This window comes from Callithrix jacchus, chromosome 8 (assembly GCF_049354715.1).
Source record: "Callithrix jacchus isolate 240 chromosome 8, calJac240_pri, whole genome shotgun sequence".
NCBI lineage: Eukaryota > Metazoa > Chordata > Mammalia > Primates > Cebidae > Callithrix > Callithrix jacchus.
In genome coordinates this window covers 14,260,138-14,279,271 of record NC_133509.1, presented here as the reverse complement: position 1 = coordinate 14,279,271, position 19,134 = coordinate 14,260,138, and the positions used below count along the sequence as shown (strand labels likewise).

Sequence of the window (19,134 nt, the reverse complement as noted above, 5' to 3'; positions counted from 1 at the left end):
CTGATAGAGGTGAAAAAGTGGATGAAGTAGGAGAGAGAAGGGAGACTTACTGGAGTGATGTTCTTGAGTAGGTAGAAGGGAGGAGCTCCAGTGTACACATGGAGGGACTGGCTTTGCACAGGAAGAGGAAAGTAAATCTAGAAAGACGTGGGAAAGGGGTTATGTGGATGCAAATGTGGCTCAGTGGGGAGATGTGACATGAGAATCTGGAGGTTTCTTCTGATTGCCTCAGTTTTCTCAGTGAAGTAGGTGGCCACGTTGTCAATTAAGAGGGCAGAAGGGAGGAGGTAGCATTAGGATTTGAGGAGAGAGGAGAAAATGTGAAATAGTCATTTGGGAGATTGAGAGAGTAAATGAACCTAGGGATGTGAAGTATGATTTGTCAGGCAGCATTAAGGGACCCAACTTGAAATTTGGTATTATAAAACTAAAGTCAGGCAGCATGGGTGTGTATGTGCGTGTGTGTGCATGCAGTGATCAGTTCTTTTGCTAAGCAAATGTAACACAGCAAGAGAGAGGCGAGGGACTTAGTAGTATATATAAGAGATTGATTATAATGATTGACTGGAATTTAAGCCAAGAAGGGAAGAGTGGAAATCAGTTGGAGTGAGTCAGTGAAAAGATGGTAGTTTTGAGTCCTGGTGCAGTTGAAGGATAATTGGGTTACGGTACTATAGGGAGAAAGAGGGACCTGGAAAAATAGGTGATGGATGAAGCTGAGATTATGGCGGGGTTGTAGTTATTGGTAATAATAAGGTCTTGGGTATGAGCCTGGGAATATATGGCTGTAGTAGTGTAGAGGACAACATCCGTGAAATGGAGGAATTCAATAAACTGAGACTCAGATTGCTGGAATGATTGTCTATATATTGAACTTACTAAAAATTAAGAAACTTGCCTTCAAATAGTCTATGTGAGAATCTCAGTAGGCTTCTCTATTCAGAGATTTTAGGAATGATTTAATCCAGCGATTCTCAACTGAGATCCAGTGGAGGTGTGGAAATACATATCACATACTACTCAAACCCTCTTAGGATGTTGATTGTCTGACTCCCATTGGGAATCACTTAACTATTAAGCACTATTACTAAGTAGTTGATAGGTTATGCCCTCAACTGCATTGGGTAGAAACTTGTTCGGAACTTTTGAGCTAGTCTGTTCATCCAGTACAGGAATGGCTTCTGTAGCATCCTTGCCGGGATCATAAATAACAGCACCTTGTAAAGCAGTCCTAAAAGCAATTAATCGCGTAGAGAAATCCAAGAACTGTTTTGTTTATTCTCAGCAGATAGAATATCTTTTTATGCTGGTAGCTTAAGCACTTAAGCAAGCAAAGGATATGTATTTTACTTTGTGTCATAATGCTGAGAACAGTGGTGAAAATTTTATCTGTCAATTATGTATTTTCCCTTGCTTCTACCTTGTTACTAGCTTTCATTTTGATGACTCTTTTCCCTAGTCTCCTTAGGAGGTAAAGAAGGTTCCAACAGAATTGGAAAAGATTTAGCTCAGGGAGACCGAAGTGACCAAGGAGATGGGAAGAATGGGAATTGTCTAATGTAATGTGTGGATAAACCAAAGCTGAGAAGAGACTTTTAATTGGAATCTGTATTATAGGGAATATATAAGGCAGATACAGACTTGATTTCCCAAATTCCAGATTGCTGTAATTCAGGGACCTTCCCTGAATTCAATAAACTGAGTTTTACCAATTACAAATAAATTTTAAAATTTATTTTTAAGTGGTTTTACCAATTACAAATAAAATGGTTTTACCAATTACAAATAAAATGAAGGCCTTACTGGAATACAGCAGGCAGTAATTAATGGAGTTCTTTATATTAAGAGTTGATCTAGGCAAAAAGTAGATATGGTTCAAAAAGAGCCTACAGTGAGTTCTCATGAATGACAGTTGTACCTAATTCAAGTTGAGAAGATAGTTGGCCCAAACTTTTGAGGCTGTCATCTTGAAGAGCAATCATGTTTTTCTTCCCAATATTTATCTATGCAATATTTTTTTTACTAGTGCTTCTACTAATGAGGTTCACCCAGATTACATGTTCTTGTGTTTTATGAAACCTCATAAGGAGCATTGTTTCTTTTGGCACAATAGTGTATGTGAATTAGCCTGATGAAAGCATTTAGAACATAGAATCTCCATGCATGCATCTGGTATGGCTTCTTCCTTTTACAGGTAGGGAAAAACAGGACCCAGGGAGGAGGGGTAACATTCATATTCACACAGTGAGTTCGTAGCCAGCATGAGACCACATGACAGGTCTCCTGATTAAGAGTGTTATATGTTTTTCCATGACAATGTGTTTATATTATTGGGCAGTTGGAGAAATGAGCACGGAGTAGTTAAATAATTTACCTAAGTGGCATGGGAAATCACTGGCCAAGCCAGATGAGTTCATGGGCTACAGAACTCCCTTAGCCTAGGTGCTCTCTGACATGAGTAAGATTTTAATGAGACTGAGTGAAAATGATGATAGCTGAGATTTTGGGCTTTTTGGCTTATTACTTTTAAATAGATCCTTTCAAGTAGACAATCTGGAATGATGGAGATGCTTTATCCTACTGTCTTTGCACTTAATCCAAAGTACAGCTAAGGATTGTTAATTTAATACTCATGCATTTCTTGTAAGTGAAGGATAGTTTATATTTATTTTTAGTTATTTTACTTAGAGTCACAACAGGTTATTCTCCGGTTTGAGCTGTAATTCTTACTTGTATATGGTAGGTGCTATTAACGTCTTTTGTTGCTTAATATCAAATTTAAGAGCAAACAAGTTAAATTATAGTACTATAGTTATAGGCAAATTATTATACTAGAAAGACATTTGTAGATTTTCCTGATAGATGTAACTTCTACGTTACTTAGAACTTAGTTTTATATTATTGGCTCCACTAGTGTCTTGTTTCATAAGCCAAAGCATGCATTTAAAAAAATTTTTTTAGAATCAGGGGGTACATGTACAAGAATTTTGATTATTCCGTTGCCCAAGTAGTGAACATAATGCCCAATAGGTAGTGTTTCAGACCCTGCCCCCTCCCTCCCACTTTGAGTCTCCATTATCTGCTGTTCCCATCTTCTTGTCCATGTGCGATCACTGTTTAGTTCCCACTTGTGAGAACATACAGTGTTTGGTTTTCTGTACCTACCTCAATTCACTTAGGAGAATGGCTTCCCACTGTACCCATGCTGCTGTAAAGGACATGATTTTGTTCTTTTTTATGGCTCTGTAGTATTCCATGGTATACATTTACCACATTTTCTTTGTCCATCCACTGTTGATAGGCACCTGGGTTGATTCCCCATCTTTGTTTTTGTGAGTGGTGCGAAGCATGAATTAACAGGAGCATTATTGCTCCAAAGCAATAATTCTTGATTCTTGAGGGGCAAAATTCTGTACTCATTTTATCTATGAAGCACAGATAAATGTGCAGTACATAAACACTGTGGTGTTAATATTTCAGTGGGAGGGTGTGTCAAAATTAGGGGGAAAATGTCTTAAAACGCTCCTGGCAGTGGTGGCCATAATGAAAATGATTGAGAAACACTGAGTTGAAGGATCTGGTTGCATGTGCTAAGCTCTACCTTAGAGGAAATTCCCAGATACCATTGGATTCATTGTGAAGCTCTGATTTTTAGGGAAGTCAGAGTTTCCACTATGGGTTAAAGGGACGACTTCTCATGGGCCAGGAAATGAAGTGGTTAGGATTGCCTTTACATTTGGGCAGTGCTTTTTAGATATTTCCAGTCACATAAATTTTCCTTTTCTATACTGTCTCTTCTTAAATTTCCTTAACCTCACAGTTTGGCTGTAGCTCAAGGAAAGGGATATAGATAAAATCTCAGCTGCTTAGTTATATTACCTACAGTTCTATCAGAGTCTGGTTTTTGCCTATGGAAATCAGCCATTTGGATCTGTCATTTATAATTTGATAATGTCCTTTTATTGTCATCATGAAAGGAGAAACCGTGGGTCAGTGCTTTTTGCCAAATGTGACAAATTTTAAAAGTTGATTGCTCCTTGGCCAGGCACAGTGGCTTATGCCTGTAATCCCAGCACTTTGGGAGGCCAAGGCGGGCAGATCACCTGAGGTTGGGAGTTCGAGATCAGCCTGACCAACATGGAGAAACCCCATATCTACTAAAAATACAAAATTAGCCAGGCATGGTGGCACATGCCTATGATCCCAGCTACTCAGGAGGCTGAGGCAGGAGAATCGCTTGAACCCAGGAGGTGGAGGTTGCAGTGAGTTGAGATGGTGCCATTGCACTCCAGTATGGGCAACAAGAGCAAAACTCCATCTCAAAAAAAAAAGATTGCTCCTGCCACACCTCCTCTTTGGTCTCCAGTGAGATTGTCTTCTCTTTCAATTTGTCTGGTACATCAAATAACCTAATTGCAAGCCTAGGTGATCTAGGCAGCATGCTCAGTGCTGTGCCTTAAATTGAGAGGCACCTGGTAAGTAAGAGTTGGTTTTAAGGGCCAGGAAAAGAAGATGGTAAGTAGAAGCCTGATGAGTTGTTTTTATTTCAGACTAGGTTGTCACTGTTTCACATGAGAAGGTAGCATTATGTACAGTATCCTTGTTTAAAGTGTCAGTTTAATGTTACAACTAAGGCCCTGCCCCAGCTTTGTCACCTGAGTACTAACAAGTGCTGTGTGGAGTTTAGTCTGCACTGGTAACTCTTGAGTATTCACTGGGTCTTTTAACAGTTACCACCATGGAATAGAGGGCAAGAAGAGAAATGCTGTGATCTTTCCCAGTTTCTAATCAGTGAAAGGGATTAAACAAATATTACGGAGTTGTGACTTTGATCCCCTAGTGGTAAGCAATAATTGTAGAGACTGGATTTCAAAAGCCCTGAGAATTTACTTTCAATCTATTAATTATAGTTGAATCCCCAGTAATGCAGGTGGAGGAGGATTCGTGGAATTTTAATAGTAGAAACAACAATTCTTTCATATGGCAGTTTTCTGTTTTCCCATTATAACTGTAAAGAATTGATCATTTATTAATGTGTATCCCCCTGAATTTACTTGTTACAAGATTCTGTGGCAGAAATCCCAGATTCCAGTTCAAGGAATCATTTGCAGCTGTCGTACAGAGCAGTGATAAGAAATGTGTACCAAAACACAAGGTCTATCTGTGATACCTGGGCTGCTCTCCTGAGAAAATAGATGGCTAATCCCTTAAACAAAATTATTTTTCTAAAGTAACTGATGATTAAATACAAATTTGACTTTAATGTTACAGAAAATAAAACTGTATCAAATTAGTAGGAGGAAGGATGGTTAATGAAGACAGTTCTAGTCAGGTCTGTCTTTGCCTGTGTGCTCTTGAAAACTGGTTTCTTGTCTCTGGATCCCAGTTTCCTAACCTCTAGTATGTTTAGGATGCTAGGATAATGTAGAATTATATTAACATTACTTTCTATGAAATTGAATTTCTTGAGTCAGATTTAGTTGCTTCTCTTTTTAACTCAGCATCTTCTCTGACAGTTGTCTAAATGTGAATGTTGTGGTCAAAAATTAAATATATGTTGATTTCTGTGCATGTGTTTGTGTATGTGTAGAAGGCATAATTTGATGGAGATTGTGTTGTAAGCAAAAAAGGGGAAGAGAAAAATAAGAGGGAATAAGTATATGAGTAAAATGATGAGACTTTGTTTTAAAAGTTCACCCTTAAAATTAAGCAAAGGAATCGTGGGAAATCTCTTCAAATTAGTTACTCTGGAGGCAATGCTCTTCTGCTACCACCTTGCAAAAATATATTTAGTACTTTCTTTGGAATTATTTTTAGGGCTGGGTATGAACCACTTAAGGCATCTTTATTTTTTTTTTTTCATGGTAAAGTCTTGTATCAATTGTGAATGATTTTTTACTTGATTCTGAACATTCCTTTTAGGATTTTCAAGAGTGTGCTTCAGGTTCTGGAGATGGTACTTTACAATGGAAATTCCATTATTGGAATTAGACTAAAGCTTTCCATTACAACTTTGGAAAAGGTAGTAGTCACTCTGATGTTCAGTTTATTTAGAATTTGTGTGTATGTGTACATAGCAAAAAAATAGGAAGACATAATACAAAATTTTCACTGGTATCTTTGGTGATTTAATTTTCTTCTTTATACATTTCTCTTTTTTCCAAATTTTCTACAATGAGCATATTTATGACCAGGAAAAAGAGGAAAAAATAGTATTATTACTTTCTGGTCATGTTCATAGTATGTTCGAGTATTAGTAGAAACCGTTCTTGACATGTGAGCAGGTGTCCCAGGTGTCATAGGGAAAGCAGATTCACTTTCCTGAATCTAAAGTCAGGTGGTAGAACCAGGTACAACCAGGTATGGTGCTTAGGCCCATCTCCCTAATAAGTACTGTTTTTAATAATGGATTTCAAAGTTTACCCTTGTCAAGCAGTCATTTAGTAAAAGAGAATAAGTTCTCTTATTCTCAATATTTTGATTCTTCTCAATATTCTATGATTTCAAAAAACATTTTATTTCAATTTGCCAAGAAGTGGATTGTAATACCAAAGTGTAAGTGGATTTCTCTGATGCTAGTGAAATCATTTCTTTCTTAAAATAATTTTCTACTCAAACAGTGTGGTTTGATTTAAGAATATCATTCAAAAATAGGTACAACTTCTTGTATACAGATTAAAATATCTTAATTATAGTAAGTTTGGCCATGTTTATCACTCAGATGGAAAAGAACATGTTTACAATAAAAGAAAAATATTTTGTGCAGAGGAAGGGGATGTAAAGAAAACCTTATGGAAAAAAAGATGATGCCAAGCAATTGCTACATTAAGGAAATAAAAATTGAAATATGAACACGAAATATCTAGGAGGTCTGTAAGGCATGTTGAGAGGTATGGTGATGGAAATTCTTAATATTTGAGTTGTAACTAAAAACTTAAAATAAAAACTTCTTTATATGGCTAATGCTTGTAGCCTCTGCCTGACAGTTCTATTAGGCATTCAGTGGCTATTTCAGCATCTCTGCTGTACACTTAGCACTATGCTGCAGGCTGTGGAGTGTAGAAGAAGCATTAGCAATTGTCCATGTCTGGAAAGAGTTTATAGTATAGTTGAGGATGGCATTTTGACTCGAGATAAGTATTAATACCAGCACATGCTCCCAGGGGCCACGTGATTAGTAAGGACAACAAGGGCAAATGGCACAGAGGGAGAGGTAATTAGGGGCTGAAATCATCTAGAGAAGTTTCTCAGAGTAGAGGGAGGATATTTTCAGTGCTAACAAGAGGGAATGATTGAATCTTTTAAATTTTTTTTTTTTCATTGAAAATATTTGTTACAGTCCTTACTTTTAAGTAAGGACTTAAAAACCTGAAGGTTTTTAGCCAGAATTTTCTTTTTCTAATTAAACCTGTATCAGTGGTTCCCAATTGGAAGTGATTTTGCCCGCCAGGGGACATTTGGCAGTCTTAATAGGTATCTGGTGGGTAAAGGCAGGGTCTGCACAGGACACCCCTCTTTCACACCTGCCCACACACCAAAGAATTCTTCAGCTGGAAATGTCAATAATAGTGAGATTGAAAACCCTTGGTCTACATCTGCTTGAGGGACAGTGAAGAGATAGTGGGGCCGAGCCACCTGTCTACCATTTGTTTTATGTGACCAATGCCTCGGAGTTACTGGGCTAGGCTGTGATACAGTTAGTAAGTGGCATTTGATTATTCAGTCCTGAGTTATTCAGCTTACTTCAATGAAAATCCCAGTCTAAACTAGGGATTTAATGAAGGATTACTGACAGAACTATATGTGAATAAAAATCTTTTTGCACTTGACTTGAATTTGTATCATTCAGTAAGCCAGTAGTTGTGCATCAAGACATTATATACATCGTTTATGTCTCAGCTCTTTACATGTTATCAAGACCTTTGGCCTGAATGGAAAGAGTATAGATTTTAGAATCCGAGATTTCAAGTTCTGGTTCCAGCTCTGCGACTTTGGATACGTTGCCTAATCTGTCTGAGTTATAGTTTGTTCTATAAAAGAGAATAATAAAATAAATCATCTGTAAAAGAGGATAATACAATAGCGAAGATAAGATGTTTATTTCTATTGTGTGTAGAAGGCATACTTTGATTGTTGTGAGGATTAAAGAAGCTTTGTAAGTACCTAAAACATTACCTTGCCTATATTTAGCACTTGGTAAATGTTATCTATTACTAACCCTTAGGAAAATTTTGCAAGGTAAATACTGTTATACCCACTGCATAAATATAGCAACTGAGGTGCAGAGAAGGCATAGCTTGTATAAAACCACACAGTACATAGAAGTAGGATTCATATCCATGCCTTTATCTTCAAATTTATATGCTTGTTGCCTTGATAAATAATGGAGAAGGGAAAAGATCAGAAAAATTAAAAGGAAAAAAATACTTTCTAAAAAGCAACTTTTCCCCTTCCCCCATACTGAAATTTCTCCATTTGTCTAGGTTTTAAATTCTCGAAATGTTTCATGTAAGTCAAAATTGCTATGAGAAATGCATTTTATACTTCTAAAATAACAATGTGCCCTTAGATTTATAGAGGTAGCCAAACAGCATCATATATTTCAAGTTTTCCTAACCTTATTTTTTTTAAAAATCATCCCAAGGCTTAAGAATTTTCCATTGCTATTTTAAAATCTTTATTCTAGAGACTATAGTTTTGTTTCTGACACTTTCTGGAAGACTCCATACTAATGACCAGCACTGTCAGACTTTTTCATGGTATTTTCATTTTTATTCATGCATCCACTGGTGTCAACATACTAGACTACTAAAACTGAATCAGATGTTTTTAGGACCAGAGTTTAATATACTTATTACACCTTCCAAAATCATTTATTTTACAGCACTTAACAGCTTCCCCTTTCTGCACGTTCCATCAGAATCAGCTGAGGAGGTAAATTAATTTATTCCTTCCCAGTCTAGAGTTTTGTGGCATCAATAAAACCATAGATGCTAGAGCCAGTTTCAACAACTACCTGCTAAAGGAATAAATCCTTCTTAATACGGATGACATTTCCATGCCCTGAATCCTGGGGAGAAAAATATAGTAAGCAAGAAAAGACTTATGTAATAATTCTTTTCTATAAGAAGAATAGTTGTACAGTGAGTGCGTATGGACAGAATTTTAATAAACATTGAACCAGGCAAAACAGTTTTTTTAAAAAGCCATAGGTATATAAAATACCATCTAATGTTTTTGAGCAATGTTAATGTGCAAGCAATCTACTTTGGATAAACAGAAATGAATTGTTTTTCTCACTGTGTCAATTTGTATGTTTCTACATTCCTTAAAATATAAGCAGTGGAACATGATGAATTCTCTTGTTAGTTTGCTAAGTTCTTCATTGTTTATAATATGAGCAAAAGTCCTTCCAGCTTATTGAAATTAACCCGAAACCTGATTATAAACTCTGAGTCAATTGTGAACCTGATTAATTTGTCTGAGATCATACAGGTAGGCAGAGCCACGAATGAAAGCCAGGTTTTCTGATCACTAGTCGAGTTTTCTTCCTACTGTTTTCACTTTTTCATAATTTTATTCATTCGAATTGGGGCATTAAATTTTTTTATTGCAATAAAATACACAGCTTAAATTATTAAATTTAAAAAAACTCTTTGAGTAGGTAAATAATACATGAACATGTAACAAAAATTAAAGGTTCATAGTATACAGTGGCAGGTCTAGCCCCTACTCCTAACTCTTGTCTATTCCAGTTCCCCTCCTTGCAGGCAGCCACTGTAGCCACTGTAAAGAATGAGGCATTTCAAATAGACTGCTTTGGTTTAATAATGTGCATAAACTGACATTGTATTGCATTATTCTGTATGAGTTGCAGTCTGGCTTACTGAGTTTAGGGGATGCCTAACGGGAAAAATACAAGCTGTTGAATTCAAATATGGAGAGATTTATGAACTGGATTTGAAAATTACCCAAGGTCCAGGTTATTTCCAGTAATAGAAGTGAGGGCTCTCTTACAGAAGTAGTTTATTACTCAGATACTGCTTTTTGTACAAATAGCTTAAAGCATATTATAAGAGCAGTCATGTATTTTCATGACAGGTAAAAATCCCTGAGTATTACATAACTGCATACAACTACTTTAAAATCAGTAGCACGTTGGCCAAAGCAACCATGCTGATGTTTGAATAAACATCCTTAGGCTCTGAATCTGTCATTGTAGGACAGTGCATGGATCTGCTTCTCTTGGGCCTCTGAGCCTCCATGTCCTACCCTAACCTTAGTCCCCTGTCTTTGATTGGGCGCACCCAGGCATTTGGATGAGGAGGTAAAGGGGTTTCAGCTGTACACACATGAACCTCTGACCATGCCGCCACTGTTGAGGTTGTATAGAATGAAAAGTGTAGGACAGCCTCATAGTTTTGCCCAGACCATAGCAGCCTTTAATGCAGAGGTGCTGGGTTGATAGCTGCATGTGACTCCCTCTGTGGCCAGAGTCAGGCTCCAAAAATCTGCAGGCTACAGCCTAGCAGGCCAGATTTGAGGCTTCATCCCAGTTTAAAAGGCAGATTTTTCCCAAGTAAAAGGAAGAAGGAAGGACACTACGGAGTTTCTCTTTTTTGTTATCTCTATGTGACCAAGTATCTGGCAGGGGAAAGGGTGTACGGTGTAGGAAATTTATAGGTGGTTTAGAGAGAGATGAGAGTGGGTGAGGGAAGAGATGGGGAGAGGAAAGGCAAGGTGGTAGAAAGTTGTCTTTTTTGAGAGAGAAATTCTTTGTCTCCATATTGTTACTCTTGGATTATAGTCTGATGTTTTACTCTAAGGCAGTGTTTTTCGAACTACTGTGAGCATAAGACCCTCCTGGAGTACTTGCTAAAAGTTGAGATTCCAGGGTCTCTATCATAAAGATGTTGACTCAGTGAACCTCAGAGTCCTTGAATAGAATACTAGGATAGTTTTAATAAAAGTGTTCCAGGTCATTCTGGGGAACACTACTACATCAAGGCAGGCCCTTATACTTTCAGCAGTTCTAGATGTTTTGCTCCAGATTTGTCTTCCGTTGTAAATACAAACAGCATACTGGGAGCCTTAACTGCAGAAGCCTTACTCATATCTAAATTAGGGCTTTTTTCAGAAAGCATTCATATTCCTTTTCACCTGATATGAATGCCTTGTTGTTAATTTTTAAAATGTTTTTCATTATTTAAAACAATGGAATATTAGTTCATAGTGTCTATTAAAGCATTAGTGTTGTTAATCTTTGCAAATAGAACCACTGGCCTTTTGTTTGTCATAATGGCCCTGCCATTATTTTCCACCTGGACTAATAGTCTGTGGATTTTTTTTTTTAATTTTTTATTGCATTTTAGGTTTGGGGGTACATGTGCAGAACATGCAAGACAGTTGCATAGGTACACACATGGCAGTGTGTTTTGCTTCCTTTCTCCCCTTCACCCACATTTGGCATTTCTCCCCAGGCTATCCCTCCCCACCACCCCCTCCCGCTGACCCTCCCCTTTTCCCCCCAATAGACCCCGGTGTTTAGTACTCCCCTCCCTGTGTCCATGTGTTCTCATTTTTCATCACCCGCCTATGAGTGAGAATATGTGGTGTTTCATTTTCTGTTCTTGTGTCAGTTTGCTGAGAATGATGTTCTCCAGATTCATCCATGTCCCTACAAACGACACAAACTCATCATTTCTGATTGCTGCATAATATTCCATAGTGTATATGTGCCACATTTTCCCAATCCAGTCTATCATCGATGGGCATTTTGGTTGATTCCAGGTCTTTGCTATTGTAAACAGTGCTGCAATGAACATTCGTGTGCATGTGTCCTTATAGTAGAACGATTTATAGTCCTTTGGATATATACCCAGTAATGGGATTGTGGGGTCAAATGGAATTTCTATTTCTAAGGCCTTGAGGAATCGCCACACTGTCTTCCACAATGGTTGAACTAATTTACACTCCCACCAACAGTGTAAAAGTGTTCCTTTTTCTCCACATCCTCTCCAGCATCTGTTGTCTCCAGATTTTTTAATGATCGCCATTCTAACTGGCGTGAGATGGTATCTCAATGTGGTTTTGATTTGCATCTCTCTGATGACCAGTGACGATGAGCATTTTTTCATATGATTGTTGGCCTCATATATGTCTTCTTTCGTAAAGTGTCTGTTCATATCCTTTGCCCACTTTTGAATGGGCTTGTTTTTTTCCTGTAAATCTGTTTGAGTTCTTTGTAAATTCTGGATATCAGCCCTTTGTGAGATGGGTAAACTGCAAAAATTTTTTCTCATTCTGTTGGTTGCCGATTCACTCTAGTGACTGTTTCTTTTGCCGTGCAGAAGCTGTGGAGTTTGATTAGGTCCCATTTGTCTATTTTGGCCTTTGTTGCCAATGCTTTTGGTGTTTTGGTCATGAAGTCCTTGCCTACTCCTATGTCCTGAATGGTTTTGCCTAGATTTTCCTCTAGGGTTTTTATGGTGCCAGGTCTTATGTTTAAGTCTTTAATCCATCTAGAGTTAATTTTGGTGTAAGGTGTCAGGAAGGGGTCCAGTTTCTGCTTTCTACACATGGCTAGCCAGTTTTCCCAACACCATTTGTTGAACAGGGAATCCTTTCCCCATTGCTTGTTTTTGTCGGGTTTATCAAAGATTGTATGGTTGTAGATATGTTGTGTTGCCTCCGATGCCTCTGTTCTGTTCCATTGGTTTGTATCTCTGTTTTGGTACCAGTACCATGCTATTTTGATTACTGTAGCCTTGTAGTATAGTTTGAAATCCGGTAGTGTGATGCCCCCTGCTGTGTTCTTTTTGCTTAGAATTGACTTGGCTATGCGGGCTTTCTTTTGGTTCCATATGAAGTTCATGGTGGTTTTTTCTAGTTCTGTGAAGAAAGTCAATGGTAGCTTGATGGGTATAGCATTGATTCTGTAAATTACTTTGGGCAGTATAGCCATTTTTATGATATTAATTCTTCCTAACCATGAACATGGAATGTTTCTCCATCTGTTTGTGTCCTCTCTGATTTCGTTGAGCAGTGGTTTGTAGTTCTCCTTGAAGAGGTCCCTTACGTTCCTTGTGAGTTGTATTCCAAGGTATTTTATTCTTTTTGTAGCAATTGTGAATGGCAGTTCGTTCTTGATTTGGCTTTCTTTAAGTCTGTTATTGGTGTAGAGGAAGGCTTGTGATTTTTGCACATTGATTTTATATCCTGAGACTTTGCTGAAGTTGCTTATCAGTTTCAGGAGTTTTTGGGCTGAGGCGATGGGGTCTTCTAGGTATACTATCATGTCGTCTGCAAATAGAGACAATTTGGCTTCCACCTTTCCTATTTGAAAACCCTTTATTTCTTTTTCTTGCCTGATTGCTGTGGCTAGAACTTCCAGTACTATATTGAATAGGAGTGGTGAAAGAGGGCATCCTTGTCTAGTGCCAGATTTCAAAGGGAATGCTTCCAGTTTTTGCCCATTCAGTATGATATTGGCTGTTGGTTTGTCATAAATAGCTTTTATTACTTTGAGATACGTTCCATCGATACCGAGTTTATTGAGGGTTTTTAGCATAAAGGGCTGTTGAATTTTGTCAAATGCCTTCTTTGCATCAATTGAGATAATCATGTGGTTTTTGTTTTTGGTTCTGTTTATGTGGTGAATTACGTTTATAGACTTGTGTATGTTGAACCAGCCTTGCATCCCCGGGATGAATCCTACTTGATCATGATGAATAAGTTTTTTGATTTGCTGTTGCAATCGGCTTGCCAATATTTTGTTGAAGATTTTTGCATCTATGTTCATCATGGATATTGGCCTGAAGTTTTCTTTTCTTTTTGGGTCTCTGCTGGGTTTTGGTATCAGGATGATATTGGTCTCATAGAATGATTTGGGAAGGATTCCTTCTTTTTGGATTATTTGGAATAGTTTCAGAAGGAATGGTACCGGCTCCTCTTTGTGTGTCTGGTAGAATTTGGCTGTGAACCCATCTGGACCTGGGCTTTTTTTGTGTGGTGGGCTCTTAATTGCTGCTTCGACTTCTGCCCTTGTTATTGGTCTATTCATAGTTTCAGCTTCCTCCTGGTTTAGGCTTGGGAGGACACAGGAGTCCAGGAATTTATCCATTTCTTCCAGGTTTACTAGTTTATGTGCATAGAGTTGTTTGTAATATTCTCTGATGATGGTTTGAATTGCTGTGGAATCTGTGGTGATTTTCCCTTTATTATTTTTTATTGCATCTATTTGGTTGTTCTCTCTTTTCTTTTTAATCAGTCTGGCTAGTGGTGTGTCTATTTTGTTGATCTTTTCAAAAAACCAGCTCTTGGATTTATTGATTTTTTTGGAGGGTTTTTCGTGTCTCAATCTCCTTCAGTTCAGCTCTGATCTTAGTTATTTCTTGTCTTCTGCTGGGTTTTGAGTTTTTTTGATCTTGCTCCTCTAGCTCTTTCAATTTTGACAATAGGGTGTCAATTTTGGATCTCTCCATTCTTCTCATATGGGCACTTATTGCTATATACTTTCCTCTAGAGACTGCTTTAAATGTGTCCCAAAGATTCTGGCATGTTGTGTCTTCGTTCTCATTGGTTTCAAAGAACTTCTTTATTTCTGCCTTCATTTCATTGTTTATCCAGTCTACATTCAAGAGCCAGTTGTTCAGTTTCCATGAAGCTGTGCGGTTCTGGGTCGGTTTCTGAAGTCTGAGTTCTAACTTGATTGCACTATGGTCTGAGAGGCTGTTTGTTATGATTTCAGTTGTTTTGCATTAGTTGAGCAGTGCTTTACTTCCAATTATGTGGTCAATTTTAGAGTAGGTATGATGTGGTGCTGAGAAGAATGTATATTCTGTGGATTTGGGGTGGAGAGTTCTGTAAATGTGTATCAGGTTTGCTTGCTCCAGGTCTGAGTTCAAGCCCTGGATATCCTTGTTGATTTTCTGTCTGGTTGATCTGTCTAATATTGACAGTGGAGTGTTAAAGTCTCCCACTATTATTGTGTGGGAGTCTAAGTCTCTTTGTAAGTCGTTAAGAACTTGCCTTATGTATCTGGGTGCTCCTGTATTGGGTCCATATATGTTTAGGATCATTAGCTCTTCTTGTTGTATCGATTCTTTTACCATTATGTAATGGCCTTCTTTGTCTCTTTTGATCTTTGTTGCTTTAAAGTCTATTTTATCAGAGATGAGAATTGCAACTCCTGCTTTTTTTTGCTCTCCATTTGCTTGGTAAATCTTCTTCCATCCCTTTGTTTTGAGCCTTTGTGTATCCTTGCATGTGAGATGGGTTTCCTGGATACAGCACACTGATGGGTTTTGGATTTTTATCCAATTTGCCAGTCCATGTCTTTTGATTGGTGCATTTAGCCCATTTACATTTAGGGTTAATATTGTTATGTGTGAATTTGATACTGCCATTTTGATGCTAGCTGGCTGTTTTGCCCGTTAGTTGTTGTAGATTCTTCATTATGTTGATGCTCTTTAGCATTTAGTGTGATTTTGGAATGGCTGGTACTGGTTGTTCCTTTCTATGTGTAGTGCCTCTTTCAGGAGTTCTTGTAAAGCAGGCCTGGTGGTGACAAAATCTCTGAGTACTTGCTTGTTCGCAAAGGATTTTATTTTTCCTTCACTTCTGAAGCTCAGTTTGGCTGGATATGAAATTCTGGGTTGAAAGTTCTTTTCTTTAAGGATGTTGAATATTGGCCCCCACTCTCTTCTGGCTTGTAGAGTTTCTGCTGAGAGATCTGCTGTGAGTCTGATGGGCTTCCCTTTGTGGGTAACCCGACCTTTCTCTCTGGCTGCCCTTAGTATTTTCTCCTTTATTTCAACCTTGTTGAATCTGACGATTATGTGCCTTGGGGTTGCTCTTCTTGCGGAATATCTTTGTGGTGGTCTCTGTATTTCCTGCAATTGAGTGTTGGCCTGTCTTGCTAGGTGGGGGAAATTTTTCTGGATAATGTCCTGAAGAGTATTTTCTAGCTTGGATTCATTCTCTTTGTCCCCTTCTGGTACACCTATCAAACGTAGGTTAGGTCTCTTCACATAGTCCCACATTTCTTGGAGACTTTGTTCATTCTTTTTTGCGCTTTTTTCTCTGATCTTGGTTTCTCGTTTTATTTCATTGAGTTGATCTTCGACTTCTGATATTCTTTCTTCTGCTTGATCAATTCGGCTATTGAAACTTGTGCATGCTTCGCGAAGTTCTCGTATTGTGTTTTTTAGCTCCTTTAATTCATTCATATTCCTCTCTAAGTTATCCATTCTTGTTATCATTTCCTCGAATCTTTTTTCATATCTTTTTTCAAGGTTCTTAGTTTCTTTGCATTGATTTAAAACATGTTCTTTTAGCTCACAAAAGTTTCTCATTATCCACCTTCTGAAGTCTAATTTCGTCACAGTCATTCTCCATCCAGCTTTGTTCCCTTGCTGGTGAGGAGTTTTGGTCCTTTCTAGGAGGCGTGGTGTTCTGGTTTTGGGTGTTTTCCTCCTTTTTGCGCTGGTTTCTTCCCATCTTTGTGGATTTATCCACCTGTTGTCTGAGTAGTTGCTGACTTTTCGATTGCGTCTCTGAGTGGACGCCCAGAATGTTGATGGTGAAGTATTTCTGTTACTTGGTTTTCCTTCTACCAGTCTAGCCCCTTCACTGTATGACTGCTGAGGTCCACTCCAGGCCCTGCTTGTCTGGAGTGCACCTACAGCAGCTGCGGAACAGTAAGGGATGCTACCAGTTTCTTTTTCTGCTATCTTTGTCCCAGAATGATGCCTGCCAAATGTCAGTCTTTTGGATATAGAGGGGTCAGGGAGCTGCTTGAGGAGACAGTCTGTACTTTATAGGAGCTCAAGTGCTGAGCTGTGAGCTCTGTTGTTCATTCAGGGCTGTTAGGCTGCTATGTTTAATTCTGCTGCAACATAACTCATTAAAAAAACCCTTTTTTTCTCAGATGCTCTGTCTGGAGGGGGGGTTGGGGCTTTCCTTGTGAGTGTCCACCGCGCTGTCCTGCCCAGCTAGGAGGCAGTCTAGTCACTATTTGACTGCCAAGGCTCCGCCTTGCTGGTGTGAGGTTCGCCCTGTTGCTGCAGGCTCTGCCCTTCTGCTGTGGTCTCCGCCCTGCTGCCACGGGCTACGCCCTGGGGCGGAATCTCTCTGTTGTAGCGGTTTGCCTCGGTAATGGCGGATGCCCCTCCCCCACGGAGCTGCGGCCTCAGGGAACCCCTCCACGGGGAGCGTTTAGAATCGCCGTTTTGTTTGTCCCACTGCGCTACCCCAAACGCTGTCACCCTGTAATCTCCTGGGCTGGCTCACTGTCCAAGTCCCGTTCAGTCTCAAGTTCAGCCCTCCCAAGTCTCAGGTTGCCGGCCCAACAGGGCACCCGGACGAGCGTGCTTTGTGCAAAGCGCTGTGTAGCGCCGCCATAGCACGGGCCGCCTTCGCACTGGCGGCCAGCTGCGCCAGCCAAAACCTCTGCCTGGCGTCCTGCGTCTCCTCTATACCTAGGAATTTCCCCGTTCTGTGGGCAACAAAGATCCGTCTAGAAATGCGGCCCTGACTCACCCACTCCGCGCATTGACCATGAGCTTCAATCCTGGGTTGTTCTCACAGTGCCATCTTGAGTCCCCTCGGATCGGATTTTTTCATTTTAAATGTACTTAAAAAAAATTTATTTGGCCGGGCACGGTGGCTCATGCCTATAATTCCAGCACTTTGGGAGTCTGAGGCAGGTGGATCACCTGAGGTCAGGAGTTCAAGACCAGCCTGACCAATATGGAGAAACCCTGTTTCTACAAAAAATACAAAATTAGCCAGGTGAGGTGGCACATGCCTCTAATCCTAGCTAATTGGGAGGCTGAGGCAGGAGAATTGCTTGAACCTGGGAGGCGGAGGTTGTGATGAGCCGAGATGGCGCCATTGCACTCCAGCCTGGGCAACAAGAGTGAGACTCCGTCTCAAAAAAAATTAAAATTAAAATTAAAATGTATTCAGAACCAGCGGTATGGTTCAGGCCTGTAATACTGGCACTTTGGGAGGCTGATTCAGGAGATGGCTTGAGGCCAGGAGTTCAAGACCAGCCTGGGCAACATAGTGAGACTCTGTCTCTACAAAAAACAAACAAAAAATAGCCATGTGCAGTGGATGGCACCTGTATTCCCACCTACTTAGGGGGCTGAGCCAGGAGGATCACTTGAGCCCAGGAGTTCCAGGTTCAATGAGCTGTGATTGTGCCACTGTACTCCAGCCTGGCCAATAGAGTGAGACCCTGTCTGTCTCTGTCTCTTGTCTGTCTGTCTGTCTGTCTCTCTCTCTCACTGTCTCATATATATATATATGTGTGTGTGTGTGTATATATATATATATAAAACTTTGATAACAAAGAAGTAGCCTTTGTTTCATTATCATAGTCATTTGAACAGTTTAAAATGTGAACGATAAATTTCAATGATTGTATTTTTCCTTTTCAGATAGGAACCAAGGCTTTAGCCTTCTCAATTCATTGACTGGAACAAACCATAGCATTGGGTCAGCAGATCCCTGCCACTCAGAGGTAAAGGATTTTCTTGGATCTTTTTTTCTCTTTGGCTTTAATTTCTCGTCATTATGAATCTTTACACATTCATATTTTTTTCCTTTGCATTTAAAAGGTGACAGGGAATGTTAAAAATAGAGGAAAGGAGAGTCTAAAACAGCCCTTGCTAAAGCAGTAAGCCCTTTCAGAAGTTTACAACTTGGGTTTTATTTTTACTAGGGTGCTTTCTAAAATATACTAGGATTTCCCTGAGGCATTAATTTGCCTCCAGATCTTTAAACAAAAAATAAAATTGATGGTGCTTTCTTAGTACTTTCTGTGTGAAAGACCTTGGCAAATCTGAGGCAAGGTCCCTACCCTCAGTGAGCTTGTAGTCCAGCTTCAACCCTGTGTCCTCAAGAACTTTGTTCCAAGTTTACCTTGGTCAGCAGCTAGAGGCAAGAGCAAACTACATGGTGCCACATCGTCTTTCCAGGGATCTTTTTACTCAGCCTCTGAGCTATTTGTGTTACATTTCACATTTTGAATCTTAAATGAGATAAATGGATCTTAAATGAGACAAACAAAAAGCATGTTTTAATGGTCTAAAGCAAAGCCAGTGCTTTCTAGTTCTTTCTTGGGGG

General features: G+C 39.2%; 1 protein-coding gene across 5 annotated transcripts in view; it reads left to right on the top strand.

The window, feature by feature from the left end:
* The window catches only part of AAGAB (alpha and gamma adaptin binding protein), a 57,263-nt gene that overhangs the window by 31,249 nt on the left and 6,880 nt on the right, over positions 1-19,134 (top strand). For all 5 annotated transcript variants that reach the window (XM_035258995.3, XM_035258994.3, XM_035258993.3 and 2 more), the window contains exon 6: positions 18,447-18,529. In XM_035258995.3, coding sequence (XP_035114886.1) covers positions 18,447-18,529 — 83 coding nt within the window. The remainder of the gene's footprint in view (positions 1-18,446; positions 18,530-19,134) is intronic.